The 15,308-nt window shown below is 53.8% G+C and overlaps 7 protein-coding genes across 7 annotated transcripts; 2 read left to right on the top strand and 5 right to left on the bottom strand.

Moving 5' to 3' along the window:
* Nucleotides 1-301: 301 nt before the first annotated feature.
* Nucleotides 302-1,051, bottom strand: EsH8_III_000161 (class I glutamine amidotransferase-like protein; the record flags this gene model as incomplete). The annotated part of the gene is made up of 2 exons (XM_083261886.1): nt 302-913; nt 974-1,051. The coding sequence occupies 2 exons, from the start codon at nt 1,049-1,051 to the stop codon at nt 302-304; spliced, it is 690 nt and encodes a 229-aa protein (XP_083122373.1).
* An 833-nt stretch (nt 1,052-1,884) lies between these two features.
* On the bottom strand, nt 1,885-3,589 carry EsH8_III_000160 (class I SAM-dependent methyltransferase; the record flags this gene model as incomplete). The annotated part of the gene is made up of 4 exons (XM_083261885.1): nt 1,885-1,948; nt 2,365-3,119; nt 3,174-3,196; nt 3,253-3,589. 4 exons carry the CDS (start codon nt 3,587-3,589, stop codon nt 1,885-1,887), a joined length of 1,179 nt encoding a protein of 392 aa, XP_083122372.1.
* Nucleotides 3,590-4,346: 757 nt separating this feature from the next.
* EsH8_III_000159 (NADP-dependent oxidoreductase domain-containing protein) lies at nt 4,347-5,459 on the bottom strand (the record flags this gene model as incomplete). Its single annotated transcript, XM_083261884.1, has 2 exons — nt 4,347-4,847; nt 4,926-5,459. 2 exons carry the CDS (start codon nt 5,457-5,459, stop codon nt 4,347-4,349), a joined length of 1,035 nt encoding a protein of 344 aa, XP_083122371.1.
* Nucleotides 5,460-6,139: 680 nt separating this feature from the next.
* On the bottom strand, nt 6,140-6,880 carry EsH8_III_000158 (DUF3425 domain-containing protein; the record flags this gene model as incomplete). The annotated part of the gene is made up of 1 exon (XM_083261883.1): nt 6,140-6,880. The coding sequence occupies one exon, from the start codon at nt 6,878-6,880 to the stop codon at nt 6,140-6,142; it is 741 nt and encodes a 246-aa protein (XP_083122370.1).
* A 3,031-nt stretch (nt 6,881-9,911) lies between these two features.
* On the top strand, nt 9,912-10,787 carry EsH8_III_000157 (uncharacterized protein; the record flags this gene model as incomplete). The annotated part of the gene is made up of 2 exons (XM_083261882.1): nt 9,912-10,183; nt 10,253-10,787. The coding sequence occupies 2 exons, from the start codon at nt 9,912-9,914 to the stop codon at nt 10,785-10,787; spliced, it is 807 nt and encodes a 268-aa protein (XP_083122369.1).
* An 801-nt stretch (nt 10,788-11,588) lies between these two features.
* Nucleotides 11,589-13,059, top strand: EsH8_III_000156 (TATA-binding protein-associated factor TAF6; the record flags this gene model as incomplete). Its single annotated transcript, XM_083261881.1, has 2 exons — nt 11,589-11,979; nt 12,065-13,059. 2 exons carry the CDS (start codon nt 11,589-11,591, stop codon nt 13,057-13,059), a joined length of 1,386 nt encoding a protein of 461 aa, XP_083122368.1.
* A 587-nt stretch (nt 13,060-13,646) lies between these two features.
* On the bottom strand, nt 13,647-14,427 carry EsH8_III_000155 (succinate:quinone oxidoreductase subunit C; the record flags this gene model as incomplete). Its single annotated transcript, XM_083261880.1, has 3 exons — nt 13,647-14,091; nt 14,224-14,302; nt 14,388-14,427. The coding sequence occupies 3 exons, from the start codon at nt 14,425-14,427 to the stop codon at nt 13,647-13,649; spliced, it is 564 nt and encodes a 187-aa protein (XP_083122367.1).
* Between the last annotated feature and the right edge of the window lie 881 nt (nt 14,428-15,308).

The raw sequence follows: 15,308 nt of genomic DNA, 5'->3' as shown, positions 1-15,308 counted from the left end.
CTGGCGAGGAGCGAATGCGTGTCACCTTTATATTGCGGTTATTGTGATCAATGTTACATTTAGCTGCTCATGGGAAACTGTCCTACAGATACACTCCACATCCCAGCGGAAGAAACCACCTTTACAGCAAATATTCTCTCTCCTCCCGGTGATGCAGTTACAATTTCATCAATCGATGCAAATGTAAACAAGCATAGCTTCATGATCCGCTCATTACTTTTTCATAGTTTATATTCATTGATCGCTTTTTTTGGTACAAAGACCTGTCATAACTCTAATCATTATATCATACAATCATTCTTTACAGGCCAATAGCCTTGGCAATGGCCTTGCCAACACCGTGGGCAGACGCAGGGTTCTGGCCGGTGATGACAATACCATCGACAACGACCTTCTCGCCCCAGGCGGCGTCGGCAAGCTCGTACTTGCCGCCGTTCTCCTTAAGGCGGTCCTCGAGGAGGAAGTTCATCTCGGCGGTGTAGCCAGCCTGGTCCTCCTCGGTGTTGGAGAAGCCGGTGACGGTCTTGCCCTTGATGAGGTACTCGCCGTCGTTGGTCTTGGCGTTGACGATGGCAGCGGGGCCGTGGCAGACGGAGGCGACGGGCTTGTTCTGGGCGGCGAACTCGGCGATGAGCTTGTGCGAGTCGGCGTCAAAGGCGAGGTCGTACATGGGGCCGTGGCCTCCGGGGTAGAAGATGGCGTCGAACTCGGAGGCGCGGCCGACAAACTTGGAGAGGGGCTCGGTGGTCTCCCAGACCTCCTTGTGGTTCTCGAGGAAGTTCTTGGAGGAGGGGTCGCTGGCGAACATCTCAACGGAGGCCTGGTCGAGGGGCGCGACGCCGCCCTTGGGGGAGGCGAAGGTCATCTCAGCGCCAGCCTCCTTGAGGACGTCGAAGGGGTGGGCGAGCTCGGGCTGACGTCGTAGGTTAGCATTGAGAATCGTATACGATAGTGAAGGGGGCCTTTAGCATACCAAGTACCAGCCAATGGGCTTGCCAGACTTCTCAGTCTTGTCGCAAGAGGTGAGGACAACGAGAACCTTGGGCGCCATTTTGTGTGATTTATGGGTGTTGTAAGGGTGGAAAGGGTTGAAAGATTTGGGCTTTTGGGGTATCTTGGGTATCAAAGTTGTTTGTAGATGAAAGTGCGGTTTCTGTACTCAGGGGTCTTCACATTTGCCGCGGGGTGTAGAGCTCTTTTGTACTTGCATCGCGACCCCATAGATAACCTCCATCGACGGTCTGGCCGTCACGGCAATTCTAGTCAATTACCCCACCATCACCAAATCAAGCAGCTTGCTAGGCCTAGCTTAGGTGCGGAATGCAGTGCGGAAGCTGCATGAAAAGCTTCACCCCGCCAATTGGTCAGCTTGACGTCACACCGATGAGCTTTCCCCTTTCCTGACGGTCTGGTTGACTCGCTCATTTGCATTGGCGTGGGACCCCGCCAAAATTTCTTCAATGACGGGACAACCCCCACAGCGTCAAAGTGTTTTCGCGGGCTGGGCAAGGCAGGCGGGCAATTAGACTCTCCGGATGCTTCCATACCTTGCCAGAAGCGGCAGCGCCTGAACCGTCAGGGATAGGGGGCAGAGCGAACCCGAATGAAATGAACCGGCCAGAGCGAGCGAGACCCGCTGAGATCGTCTCGTTTGGAAGCTCGCTGGGCTTGATGACTGAGCATGACTTAGTAAGAGGGCCTTTAACCCCGATGGGTCTCGTCGTGATAACGCCGATGGCCGGCATTGATGCCCTTTACGGCAGAGAATACCCGGGTCATCGGCCAACTTCGCATCAACTTTGCCATCGTTTTCGGTTTCCACGGCGGTATGGGACCACTGGGGGTGGGTCTTCAGCCCAGCGGCCTCGGCTCGAATCCACAAGATTAACGGCTGCGCCCGGGCATGCCGCGGTACGCGAATGGTGTGCCGGGCTCTGCGTAGTATTGCCTACTGGCCATCCGGGGTTTACTGCATTTCTGCATCTCAAGTCACACACGAGCCACCTGCAGCTTCGCGATACATCGAGGCATGAATCGTGTGTGCATACTAACCAAATCCCGAAATGTCTTGGACAACAGCTTTCGCGACAGGAATAGCGGCAGCACAAACTACCACCTCCGCAAATTGGCCTAGCTAAAGTAACAACTACGTGATGCGGCAAGCAAACGCACAGTCCGTTAATTGGCATACAACTAGCAGACCCTCCTTCTCGCTTGTTACACCTGGAAAGATGCAAATCAAAGACTTCATGCGGCGACAGAGACAGTCGGCGCTTCCTCTCCACGTGGTTTCTGTCCCCAGACAGACATGCTTCATGTAGCTCGTCAGCGTGGTTTCCCGGAATCACCAGAAAGAAAACTCACATCGTAATGTATGCGTGGATGTTCCTGTCCGCCATGTCCTTTCTCACGTCCACGAGCAACAACTCGGCCTCTTCTCGAGACCACCCGAGCACCTGCGTGAAAATCTTCATCGTGATGCCCTGCACCCCCTCGAGGTTGTTCGTCATCTGCATGGCGCCCAGGATCTTCTGATTCCTCCCTCTGGCCCACGGCGCAGCTGGCACCGCAAACTTCTTCTGCTGGACGTTCCGGAATCCGGCGTCGACCATGTACCGGGCATACTCCAACGGCGACAGCGCATCCCGCCCAGCCCTGCGGACGCCTTCCAGCAAATGATCGTTCCAGCGCCGCAGCGCCGTGCCCTCCAGCGACGCATCCACGGCCTTGAAATCGATGACGGTCTCCTGGAACTCGACCCACCCGCCGGGGTTCAGGTTGTCGCGGATCTGGCCAAACAGCTTTGGGAAATCAAAGATGGAGGTGCACATGTACCGGCCGTGGATGTAGTCGAACTTTTGTCCGTACGTCCACTCGTCCTCGGCGTCGTCGATCTCGAACCTGCAGTTGGCGGGGACGTACTCGGGCTGGATCGGGCTGAGGTCAATCCCCAGCACGTCCGACTCCGGGTTCTTTTCGGCGAACTCGATGGCCCAGATCCCCGTACCGGTTCCGATGTCAAGGACGCGGTGGGGCTTGTTGACGGGCGCCAGGCCGAGTTCGTTATTGAGAATGCGGAGGGCGATTGCGTGCTGCAGATCCAGGCGGCCTTGCTCTTGCTTTGTGAGAAGTCAGCGCCGTAAGCACAGCATGGGATGCGCGACAGTCCGCACCTCATCGTTGGGGAGAAAGTATTCTGATTGTCGCGTCAGCCAGATATTCAGCGGACAGGGGCCGGGTGAAGTAGCTCACTTCCTTCCTTGTAGCTGTGATAGGTTCGGCCAAACTCCTCCACGAATCTGTACACGCTGGATGCTACCGATGCCGATGAAGAGGCGGCGTCCACGTCAATTCCCAGGGCCGAGTCGGCGTCGCTCAAGTCCGTGTCGATGCTCAGCGCAATCGATGAATTGCTCAGGGCATGCGCCGAGTTCAAATCATCAAGCGCACTGAGGGTCAATCTACTGGAACCATCATCGTCGACTGTCGAGTGGGTGGCCAGGGCGCCATCGGTGCTCTCCTGGTTCCCCTCAGTTGCAGCCCGCTGGCCCTGGTCAGCGATGCGATTCGGCTCAGCTGAAGCCTCCATCGCTCTCTTCACTGCTCGATTTGATGTGTCGACGATCTTAAAATCTCACTGGACAGTGCGCGGCTCGCCGGCGTGTAGCGACAGTACTCTCAGGCGCACGTCGCGGCTGAATGAGGAACTTGAAGACGGCAGTATCTTCAAAGGAACGAAAGGCCCCCTTGTAGGAAAGACATTGACGCCATGGCGCTGAATCCTGACAGCCCAAGGTCCAATTACAGCCGCGACATTGATCTTAGTGGGCGAATCGATGGCTGCGGATTCGGAGAAACACGGCGCTAGCCTGCTTAGAAGATATCGACGACTTGTTCCGCGACTGCTTTCGGCCAAAAGTACAATTTTGGGTTTTCCCCCGGTGAAGAGACCGCGGAACTGTTATACCCGGCCATAACCTACGGTGGGAAAAACATGAGCCGAAGACTGGGTCTGATTGAGTAGTTAGTCACATGTAGCTCAGTGCAACGGTCTGTCTCAATCTACAGTGCCGATGTCACTCCCATGCGCCATTCCGATCTTGAAGATCACTTCTGGCTGTTAGACGTCGCCAGTCTGGTAGCTTGCATGGGATTAAGGGATACAATCTCGCCTTAGCTACTCGTACACATTATGCAAACGATGGCACGGCATCCAAAAAGACGCCATTTAGCTCACGAAAGTAACAGTTTCCAGAGCCAGAGGAAAATATCTGTTTGAAATGAGTTTAGAATATCAGATCACGATCCGTTATTTTAGCGATGTACACTCAAATTTCTGCCGGTTCCTAAAATGGGAGAGGCATCTTGGGAACGTACAACTCCTCAAGATACTGAACCTCATCCTGGCTCAACTCCACCTTCAAAGCCTCGACTGCCTGATCAATTCTCTCCTTCGTCTCCAGGCCACCAACAGGCATGCAACCCTTGGAAATGAGCCAGGCCTGGGCAACTTGAGCCATGGACGCACCCTTTTTGCCCGCCAGTTCCTCGACGCGTTCAACGATGGCCTTGTCGACGCCATTCTCCGAGCCGCGGAACAAAAGTTTGAGGAAAGGGTCCTTTTGCTCGCGGGGGTCCGTACGGTCGCTCCATGGGCGCGCGAGGACGCCAGCGGCCAAGGGCGACCAGGGGAAAAGCGCGACGCCTGTCGCGTTGCAGTAGGGGTTCATCTCCCGCTCCTCTTCGCGGAACAGGAGGTTGTACAGGCCTTGCATGGAGATAAACTGGTGCCACCCGTTGCGTGCTGCGACATTCTGGAGCATTTGGAACTCCCAAGCCGCCATCTTCTATGCATTAATATTTGCCAAAGGGGGAAACTCGCAGGCCTGGGCAAAGCTCATGCAAGCGTTTTGGGGAGCACGTACCGAGCTAGCACCAATGTAACGGACTTTGCCGCTTTCTATCACATCGTTGAGAGCCTTCATGATCTCTTCCGGGGGCACGTCGCGGTCCATCCTGTGGATCTGGAGAACGTCGATGTACGTGCCAAGGCGCTCCACGCTGCGGTCCACCGCATCGAGGATATGCTTCCTGGAAAGGCCAACCTGGTTCACACGGGGACCATCGTTGCTCGTCAGATTGGCAGGATCGATGGGACCACGTTCCTCGTCGACGAACTGGAAGCACTTGGACATGATGACGACCTTTGAGCGCTGGATGTTGTACTCTTTGAGGGCGGCGCCGACGATCTCCTCGGACCTGCCGTTCGAGTACGTGTCCGCCACATCCCAGGTGTTGATGCCGCGGTCGAGCGCGTATTTGAGGATCGGAAGGGCTTCTTCCTTGTCGAGGAGCCAGGGTTGCCAGTTCTTGTCGCCAAAGCTCATGCAGCCGAGGACAATTTGGGAGACCTTGAGGCCGGACTTGCCTACTCTACGGGCAGGGAGGCTTGTCAGCATGATGTATACCCCTCTGAATGGTCTTTGTATTCACATACCGGACGTATTTCATTGGCGAATCCATGATCAAGTTTTCAAAATTTGGAAGTTCGGTTGTGCGCGTAATAGAAGAGAGGAAACGATGGTTTTGGGGTGTTGCTGTGATAGTGCAGTTGAATGCCAGAAGCAAAGCGATTACTCTCCCTTCAGCTTCCAAGTGCCCTTTTATACAATATACTGGCAGAAATTGTCCCTCACTCGGAATTTCCTACGGCACCTACAGCTGTCCGGCGTCCAACCACTTACATGTCCGCTCCGGATGTTGAAGCATGGATAGTGCCCGCCTCTCCGGGTCCGGGCGCCCGGCAAGGTCCCACAAAATAATCCGATTGCATTAGCGCAGTCCCGCTGCGTCACAGCATGGAGTTAGGGAGCTTTGCTGACACCCCACCCCTAGCTCCACGACAGACAGACGCGGGGATAAGGATTTTGTCCTCGAGCTCACGAGTCAATGTTCTGAACTATCGTGTCGTCTTTATTCTTGACGGCTTGCAGAGGACAAAGCCGGCACACCTGGGCATGACTCGGCAGATGAAATAGGGTATCAAGCAACGTTTGGCGAAAACTTGTGAACAGCGTAAAAGAATCATTACCATGCGCGTAACTACATGCAACTCAGCGGTCATGTCACCATCTATCTATCATACTTCAAAAACAACCTTTTTCTCCCCGCGCTTTGCCCTCCAGCGATTCGTCGCCTCCAGCAGCTCTGGACAACCCCGCGCCAGGAACCCCCACTTCCTAAAGAAAGCGTCGTTCGCCTCCCAGGCAGTCCAGTCCCAGGACTCGCCCCATACTATGAGTGAAGGCTTGCCGCTGAGATCTTCATCCTTGACCTCCAAGATATCGGCACAGAGCTCGTCGTCGTCCAGTCTCCCTGCTTCCATTCCGAGAAGCACGTTGTCACGGAGGCGCGGGAAAGGGAACAGATCGATCCAAGGGTGGTGAAGGACCGTCCTCTGCAGAGGCGTGGGCTGTAAAGCCAGGGGGCTAGATGTGTGCGGGTCCAAGACCCCCGGCCGTGGGGGCCCCGTCAAATTGTAGAGCGAGATAGAATCGTCACGGCAGAGTCCTTCTGGAGGAACGCCCATTCTGGCAGCATTGTTGGCGAGGGCGCTGAGCACCCGCAACCGTACGAGGATATGAAGGGCTGCAGGCCGGGGCGAGTGGAGTAAATAATCTTCGTAAACTTGCTGAATGCGATTGCGGGCCACGTCTAGTCTTCCAGGGCACTTGATAAGTGCACATCCTTCGAAAAGGGTCGCAAGGACGGTATCCGAATTGCCGTCATTTGCGGTATAACCGCTGGCCCCGTGGTGCTCTACTGCTACTGTGCCTACGGGTAATCCAGATGCAGGAAGCCGTGGGTCGGCCGATGACATGTGGCTGCACGTAGAGTCATGTTGATCTGGGTTCTGGTTTCTTCTCCTGCCTATCATTGATGAGCGTTGTTAGAATAGGCGGTTAAAGGGTGCGGGAACTGACGATAGGCGCGCTGGTTAAGCTTGTTCTGTAGCTTCTTCCTACGGGCTTGATTAGTTATGCCCGCCCAATTGTCACTGGGCTCCCATATGTCGCAAAACATTGGGAAATATTAGGCTACAGTATTAGCGTTCCACGACCGAGAAATTACTAGGGCTAGATGGTATTCTAATGTCGCCACCTAGATGATTTCTTGGGGTGTTAGAGTAGAAAATCCTTTGGTGACTGAACTGGTAGGAAGTGGATAGCGATAAGGAGCGAATGCCGGGAGAAAATGGGGAACGCTGTAGGCGTTGTAAAAAAGGTTAAAAGTGTCTCGTCATAGCGCCCCACCTCACCTCTAGGACACGCCGAATTCATTCCGTGGTTTAGGCGACAAGCTCCGTCTTAAATTCTTTGTCCATGTCCACAGAGTTCGAGATCGAAAACTAGAGTCCCAGCCAGACCAAAAGTTGATTGTAACATATATCCGATAATATGGGTGTAATTCAGTCGCAACCTATAGATCATTATACCCATATAAATCATTCTCGTCGTACTTCTTTTTAGCCCGCACACTCATAAAGTCACCTTCATACAATCCAGTTTCAAACGATAAGAAGAGCCAAATAAATTGTACTAATTCTCGCATTACGTATTTTATATACTCAGAGTAATGTGAATTTCCATCCCAACTAAGAATGTTTTGTCCTTCTCGGGCCGATGCTATTGAATGTGAACACGAATTCCCTCCTTGATCTCTCGCAGGATGTTTTGAGCAAAGTTTTATTTTTAGCATCGTGGTTATATATTTACTTTGACACCGTGAACCACAGTTTGAATATGCTGCTAATCAAAAAAACGAGCTTTGAATATGTGGACTGTTTAACAAAGCTATGGCAGTGAGGGTTAGTAAGATTTACAGTACGCCGAGGATGTACGGTTTCACATACACAGCTCTGAATAAGTTTGTCAGTCAACACTCTTTAGATTGATGTGTTTGGCTTGGAGTAACTTACACAAGTAGTGGGAGTGGTAGAAATGCAGCGGCATCCAGAACCGCAAGTACCACAGACCTGGATTTTTAGCTGTTAGATAACTTGCAAGCGAAAAGCACTTGGTTAGCTGTAAGGGATCTTACGGAGGCATTGATGGTACAGTCTCTCTGGCGCTTCTCAAGCCCGTGCTCATCAACGGGCGTCACAGCCGCGAGGGCGATTGAAGCGAAGGCGAGGACGACTGAGAACTTCATGATGCTGAATTGTATTGTTTTTCTTTGTCCAAAAAAAGATAGGATTGTTTGTGCAAAACGTGAAATAAAATAGGGTTGGTCGTACGCTCTTTTATGCCTATTGGGTTCTAAACCAGATGACTCTGAACCTGACATCTATATCGCCCATGGACTTTTGACCAATCTATTGTCCGTCGCTTTCGCAAAGCTTCCCCTCAACAATATAGTTAAAAGAAGTATAATATAAAGATCAGTACATATCGTGTTGGCTTCAACCAATGGTGATGGTCGGAAACTCCAAGCTGATATCCACCTTCCCCAAAGTTTTGAGACGTGAATGACTCGTTGTCCAAGTGATACTTCATCCTCGCCATATCTGCACGCTGAAAACGTACCTATAGGCGAGTTTTTATATATTCATGGTTTGTTTTACTCCGTTACCCCATACTGGGAAACACGGTAGGTCTTATCAAGGTCCTAGTATTCAAGGCCCCGGAATTCAAGCTTCAGCGACATAAGTTGATACAGCAAACTCGGCGCGTGATTCTATTACTGGTTACCTTCTATTAGGCTAAAATCCTGATAATCATGTATTGTAAGGTGTAGTCAATTAAAATGTGACCATAGACCACCTTTTACGTTTCATTATCCGGCTCGATGGAAATAGCATCCCGAGTCTGCCGATTCCCGCAAGTCCCGAACCTCTGCATAGCATGAATAAATCGGCAATCTGACTATCATACGGGTACCGAGAGTGCGGCGCGAAGAGACCGGCAGTGCTGTAGCACGGCCTTCGGTGCGTGGCGGTGTCAACAGGATCCATAAAATCCCAACGGTCACTACCAGCAATCCATTCATTCTTCGGCTTACATTGTAAACATTTGGCATTTTGCTTCAAGAATTGATTCTCTAAAGGGATTGCGCATCTTTTATTCTTTGAAATTTGGCTGCATTGCTTTTGTGGTTGGGATGAACCTGCCATCTCAACATCTCGAATGGGGTTCATCAGACGGGCCTCCAAATCCAAGTCTGGAAAGCTGCAGGGTGTTGACCGCACCACCAACCAAACCCTCACTGTCGAGTGTTGGCGTCTGCGCATGACTCGCACCAGTTTACGCCAAGTGTGAATATATATGTCGGCTTGGACCCGGCAGGAGCTATCCGGTTTTTCTTATGCTTTTTGGGGGGTTGGAGACCTCCGCACACATCGATACGGGCCATCGTCCTATTCGCCAGTAGCGGGAAATGCACACCGCATTCGAACACAACTGTCAATTCGGTTCCATCAAAGAAGGCTTTCCCACTGCGGACATACTGATCTGAAGAATGCTATTGCTTTGCTGAAATGGCAACCAGGCCCCTGATCTAATGTAGGAAGGATTGCAGATCCGTCAGCAGGGCTGAGCTGCCATGGCCCGTCTGGGCGGTTTCTATTGGTCAGCCCAAAGAACCTGCCTGGTGCGAACCGCACTCGCACTCGCCTATTCGACTAATATGGGTCCGTAAGCGGCCTCCGGGACTAGTAGAGACCACGATCTGCGTCAAAGTGGCAGTGAGCTGGGCTGGCTGGTTGAAGGAAGCGCGTGCAAAATGTGTTCCATTTAGTTTTAAAAGACCATTTCTTTTACTCTCCAATGTCGAAATCTTCGCAGCTCAGTCTGTGGAAAACAAGACCGTTGGATACGTGACAAGGACCGTTTTATTCAAACACACCAATAACCATGGCACGCGAATTCAGATACCGCGACGGCGTGGCCATCGCCCAAATTATCGTTTTCTTCGCATTTCTTTGTTTTGGCATTTTGTTTCGCTTCCAGAAGAAGATGGGCTGGTTTGGCATCTCCTTCATTTCGACGATCCGCATAGTCGGCGCGGGTTGTATGCTCGGCACCATCACCAATGATTCCAGGGCTGTCTGGGCCACCATTTTCGTTTGCGAGTCTCTGGGGCTCGTCCTTCTCACATTTACCTTGCTTGATTTACTAAAGAGAGTGTAAGCACCAATCCTATACCAACGAGACCTCCCTGTAGAAAATTTCTCCTTGCTAACGATTCCCGCCAGGAACGCATTTGTTCAAGTCCTCACAAGATGGCACTTCCGCATACCAGAGCTCATTTGCTGGGCTGGACTTGCCATATCTATCGCCGACTACGCCCTTGCAAGCAAGAAAACGGAAAACGCCATGGCTCCCGGCACGCTTACCAAAGCCGGGGTTGGCCTTTTCGCGGCACTCTATTTCTGGGGCGTTTTACTCTTCGTTTTCTTGGCGCAAAAATGGAAACAGGTTCCTCGAGCAGAGAGAAGATCCTTGGTCGGTTTCGCGGCCTGTTTCCCGTTCATGGTTGTTCGGATCGCCTACACGATAGCCTATGTCAGCACGGGGGAGAAACGGTTCAGCGCCGTCAATGGAGACACAACAACATATCTGTTCATGACCATGCTGATGGAGGTTTCAATTCTCGGCTGTGTGGTTTGGACAATCTGGGGTCTGGAGAGGATCCAGCAAGACGTTGAGAGGGTCCCAAGCAAGGATGGGAGTGAAATGGACGATCTAGTTGATCCAACAAGGCAAAGATCTAGAAGCTCAGGGAGGTAGCAATTGCGTAGAAACTTGTGTACAATTAATATTAATGAACAACCACATGAACTTTCTCTCTTGAGTTACATAAATACTGGTCCTTTTAGACTGAGGGGCGTGCATAGAGTTGCTTATAGTTGAGCATGTGAGTAAAAAAATTCCCGAAAAAGACTAAGACTGGAACAGCAACTTACACCTGTGGATTTGTTGGCTGGGAGCACTGTACGCAACAGAGACAGCCCTGGGAACTCACCACCTTGTAACCTGAACAGTCCCTTATGAATTAAATAATATTATTACTGCCTTGAAAGATTTTTTCTGTCTTTCCTTTCTCTTTTTTCTGAAGATATGAAGGAAGGCCGCTGAGAAAATGTGATGGTGTGTCACGTGAAAGTTTCGGAAACAAGACAGACATCTTAACGTTCCGTGCCTAGGTACGTACCTAGCTATTTTAACGGATGGGGGTTCTGGATCATGACAATCCGGCATCTCAAACTGAGTGTTTGGTTATACAATAAGGGTTGGACGGCTCGCGTTGCAGTGTTCGTCCGCCCCAGCGTTCATTGCGCATCCCAAAGTCAGGCACCCGAGGGCAAAGTCCGAAGCCTGAGCAGCTGGGCCCACTCCGACCGGCCGGGCCATGGACGGTGTCTGATTCTGCCTGCACCGTCCCGAGCTTCTCCCCTGGCTAAGCGGGTCCGCGCCCATCCTACCCCAACTTTCACGTTCAGCCTCGCTCTGCTCCTCCACACCTGCGCCGGCTCGTCGCATCACCACCTCCCACGTGCTGCCCCAAATCCCCCAGCAATCGAAGACGCGATGGCGGCATCCGACGCGCCAAAGCTCCTCTGGAACCCAGACAACGTCAAAGACGTTGCCGAGTCCGTCGGCATCTCCAACCTCAACGACGACGCCCAGCGCTGCCTCACGCAGGATGTCGAGTACCGCATCGGCCAGGTCCTCGTCGAGGCATTGCGCTTCATGCGCGCCTCCCGCCGCACCACCCTGACCGTCAACGACATCAGCACCGCGCTCAAGGCCCTCAACATCGAGCCACTCTACGGGTATGACTCGACGCGTCCGCTGCGGTACGGCGAGGCGAGCCTGGGTCCCGGGCAGCCTCTGTTCTACATCGAAGATGAAGAGGTCGACTTCGAGAAGCTCATCAACGCGCCTCTTCCCAAAGTCCCGCGCGACATGAGCTTCACAGGTACGCGCGCGCCTTCCCCTTTTTGTTCAACTGACCCTTGGCCTTCCTGCCCCCCTCCGCTAACTCTTGTCCTTCCTCCCTCTAGCACACTGGCTCGCCATCGAAGGCGTCCAGCCCTCCATCCCCCAGAACCCCACGACGGCCGAATCGCGAAGCCAAGAACTCGTGCCCAAGGGCCCCGGCGCCAACCCCGCCCTCGCCGCCCTCGCCGGCAACGACAGCCTCTCGTTCCGCCCCGCCGTGAAGCACGTCGTGTCCAAGGAGCTCATCCTCTACTTTGAAAAGGTCCAGAACGCCATCCTCGACGACAACCCGGACGAGGAGGTCGTGCGCCTCCGCCAGGCCGCCCTGGAATCCGTCCGCGACGACCCGGGCCTGCACCAGCTGATCCCGTACTTTATAAACTTCGTCGCGAACCAGGTCACCCACCGCCTCGACGACGTCTTCACCCTGCGCCAGGCCATGGAGCTCACGTCGGCCCTCATCGCCAACAACAAGCTCTACCTGGACCCCTATGCCAACTCCATCGCCGCGCCCGTGCTGACGTGCATCCTCAGCCGCAAGATCGGCGCCGAGGACGGCGCCGACGCCATGCGCGAGCAGTACCAGCTTAGGGAGTTCTCCGCCTCGCTGCTCGGCCAGATCGCGCGCAAGTACGCCGCCTCCAACAACCTGCTCCGGCCGAAGCTCGTCCGGACGTGCCTCAAGTTCTTCATGGACCCGGACAAGCCGGCCGCGACGCACTTTGGCGCCATCACCGGCGTCGCGTCCGCCGGCGGGCCCGAGGCGGTGCGCGTCCTCGTGCTCAAGTGCCTGAGGGCGTACAACGACAACATCCTGCAGCCCCTCAAGGACAAGGGCGAGGGCATCGAGTTCGAGATGCTCGTCGGCGGCATTCTCAAGGCCATCGCCACCATGATCGAGGACGACAGGGCCGCCGTCAACGGCGTCAACGGCAGCGCCAACAACTACGCCGCCGAGCTCAACGAGTTCATCGGCCCCATCCTGGGAGAGCGCCTGAACAGCCTGGGCAACCGCAAGCTGATCAAGCACGTCCTGGACGCCAGGAACATAGAGTAGCATGCAGATCGGCCGGGCGTACAAAGTCTTCGGGGAGGCGTAACGGCGTTTGGATTCAATTAGGCAAGGCAAAACAAACAGGGTTGGGGAGGCATACCACACACAAGGTTGCGACTATCAGTGTACAATACCAAGCAAAGTTCAATGCTACCGGACACACACACATTTTCTCTCCCCCTCTCATCTTGAACGCGCCATGTGACCAGTTTTCTCAATGTGATGAACTTGACATGCCCAACACTGTATCGCCTAGGCGAGTCTTTCTTCGACTCCTTCACAATTGGAAACATCCCCCCCAATTACCCATTGGTACGTGTGGGAACAGTTTGGTTAACGTGATTGTTACTCAAGGGAATTCATTTTACAACTTTCAGTCTATACAATCCCTCGCCTTTGGCTGAGGAAGGAGGGAGGCCGTACGCCTAGCAACACCCCAGCAAGGCGCCAACCGATCAAAAACTCCAGTCTCCCATCGTTCCTCTCTCAACGTCGGACCGAAAACCCCTCCTACATCCCCCCATTACTGCTGCCACTACCACTACCACACGGGCCGAAGCCCGTCACCTAATAAGCCCGAATCCCCGAATCTACCACGCGAAAGCCAAGCCGACGGCCGAGACCAGCGACGAGGTCCAGATGACCCAGCCCCACTTGACAATGTCGGGCTTGCTGAAGCCGAGGGCGAAGTCGTAGGTCAGGTGGCGGATGCCGTTGAGGAAGTGGAAGGTGAAGGGCCAGGCGACGAGGAACTTGAGGCCGCCCTTGGCAGCAAGCGGCAGGGCGCCGAAAGCGGCGACGAGCGATTGCGTCTCGACGTGCCAGCCGAGCAGGGGGGCGACGAGGTAGGTGCCGAAGTAGACGTAGAAGGCCGCCGAGAGGGTGCCGCCGGTGATACGGGTCCAGATGGAGGCGCCGAACCAGGTCTGCTCGAGCTTGTAGATGGTCAAGTGCGGGGAGATAGGGCGGCTGAGACGCTGCTTGGCGAGGAGCTCGAGGCCGTCGTTAGGGGTGAGCTTGGTGGTTGCGACGGGGCTAATTGGAGGGGCCACAAGGTTAGACTTCAATCTTCATCCATTGCCAGGCTTTGGAGATTCGGGGACTCTGGATGGGGAGTGTGGGACTTGAGGGAATAGTCGGGATGTGCATCGGGAGGCGATTGCGTACCGGATCTGGCTCGTCGACATGCTCGATGCGACAATCTTGGGGATCTGCTGGTTGAAGAAGACGGAAGGCTTTCCTGCCGCTGTTGTACCTCGGGAAATCTCATGTCAGCCGTCCATTGTCCTCTGCATTTTTCCTTCCGCAAAGTTGCCGTGGTGTAAACGAACCTCGGCGCAGGGCCGACACGCCCACCCGTTGCGCAATCATGTTGGATATGGCTGTCTCTTTCTTTCACGGAAGCGGGAATCCAGCAATGGTTCGTTCAGTCGGAGGGAGTCTTCGCGTCGGAAGGGCGCGTTCTTCGATTGCTTCGGATCGGGGGTCTCGGCCTGAAGGGGGGGTGGTGACGAGAGGCTTCTGCAGGGCGGGATTCGTTGAAGGTGTTGATGTCAAGCTCTCTCCAAGAATAAATTGGAGCCAGGCGCTGGACTCTCCGATTGAAGCGAAGCACGGGAACCCCCTCGGCTTTTCGGCTGGGATCGACCAATCAGCGCAGAGCACTTCCTAAGCTGCACTGCCCACGTGATTCGCGATGCAAAGGACTGCTCTAATTATTTACCCCCATTGAAATGACGGACGAAAAGGAAAAAAGGGAAAAAAGAAAACCCTTAGCTAAGCAATGCGCACAGACCAGGCCCGAAAATTCTCCCACAACCTCAAAACCGACGCGACCTGTGCGGCTTCTTCTCTCCTTCTTCTTCTTTTTCTCTCCTCAGATAGCAATGGCCGCCCACCGCAGCATAACTAACGGGTCTTTCGGGACCTGATGAAAGGCGCTGCTGGTAAAACCCTTGGGTTACGGGTGGCCAGAGATTAATTCTGGGAATGGATCCTTCGTTGATCTCGGGTTCTGGTGTCCACCGTCTAGAAGCCGTTTCATTTATAGGCATCTACATACTTTCGTCTCGAAATATGTATCGTGAAGTGCGTGAATCACTGCAGGCGCCGGCGTCGCTCGGCAGAATGCAGCGTCTGCCATAGCTCCGTCTACTTGTGGTCGGTACGGTTCAAAGCTATGCTTGCTTGCGAGGGCAGGTGTATTAAAGCAAGCCTCCAAGAACGCGACGTGACATCGCCTCTGGACAAAT

Source organism: Colletotrichum jinshuiense, chromosome 3, assembly GCF_051148585.1.
Source record: "Colletotrichum jinshuiense chromosome 3, complete sequence".
In the NCBI taxonomy this organism is placed as follows: Eukaryota; Fungi; Ascomycota; class Sordariomycetes; order Glomerellales; family Glomerellaceae; genus Colletotrichum; species Colletotrichum jinshuiense.
This window is presented reverse-complemented; position numbering and strand designations above follow the sequence as displayed.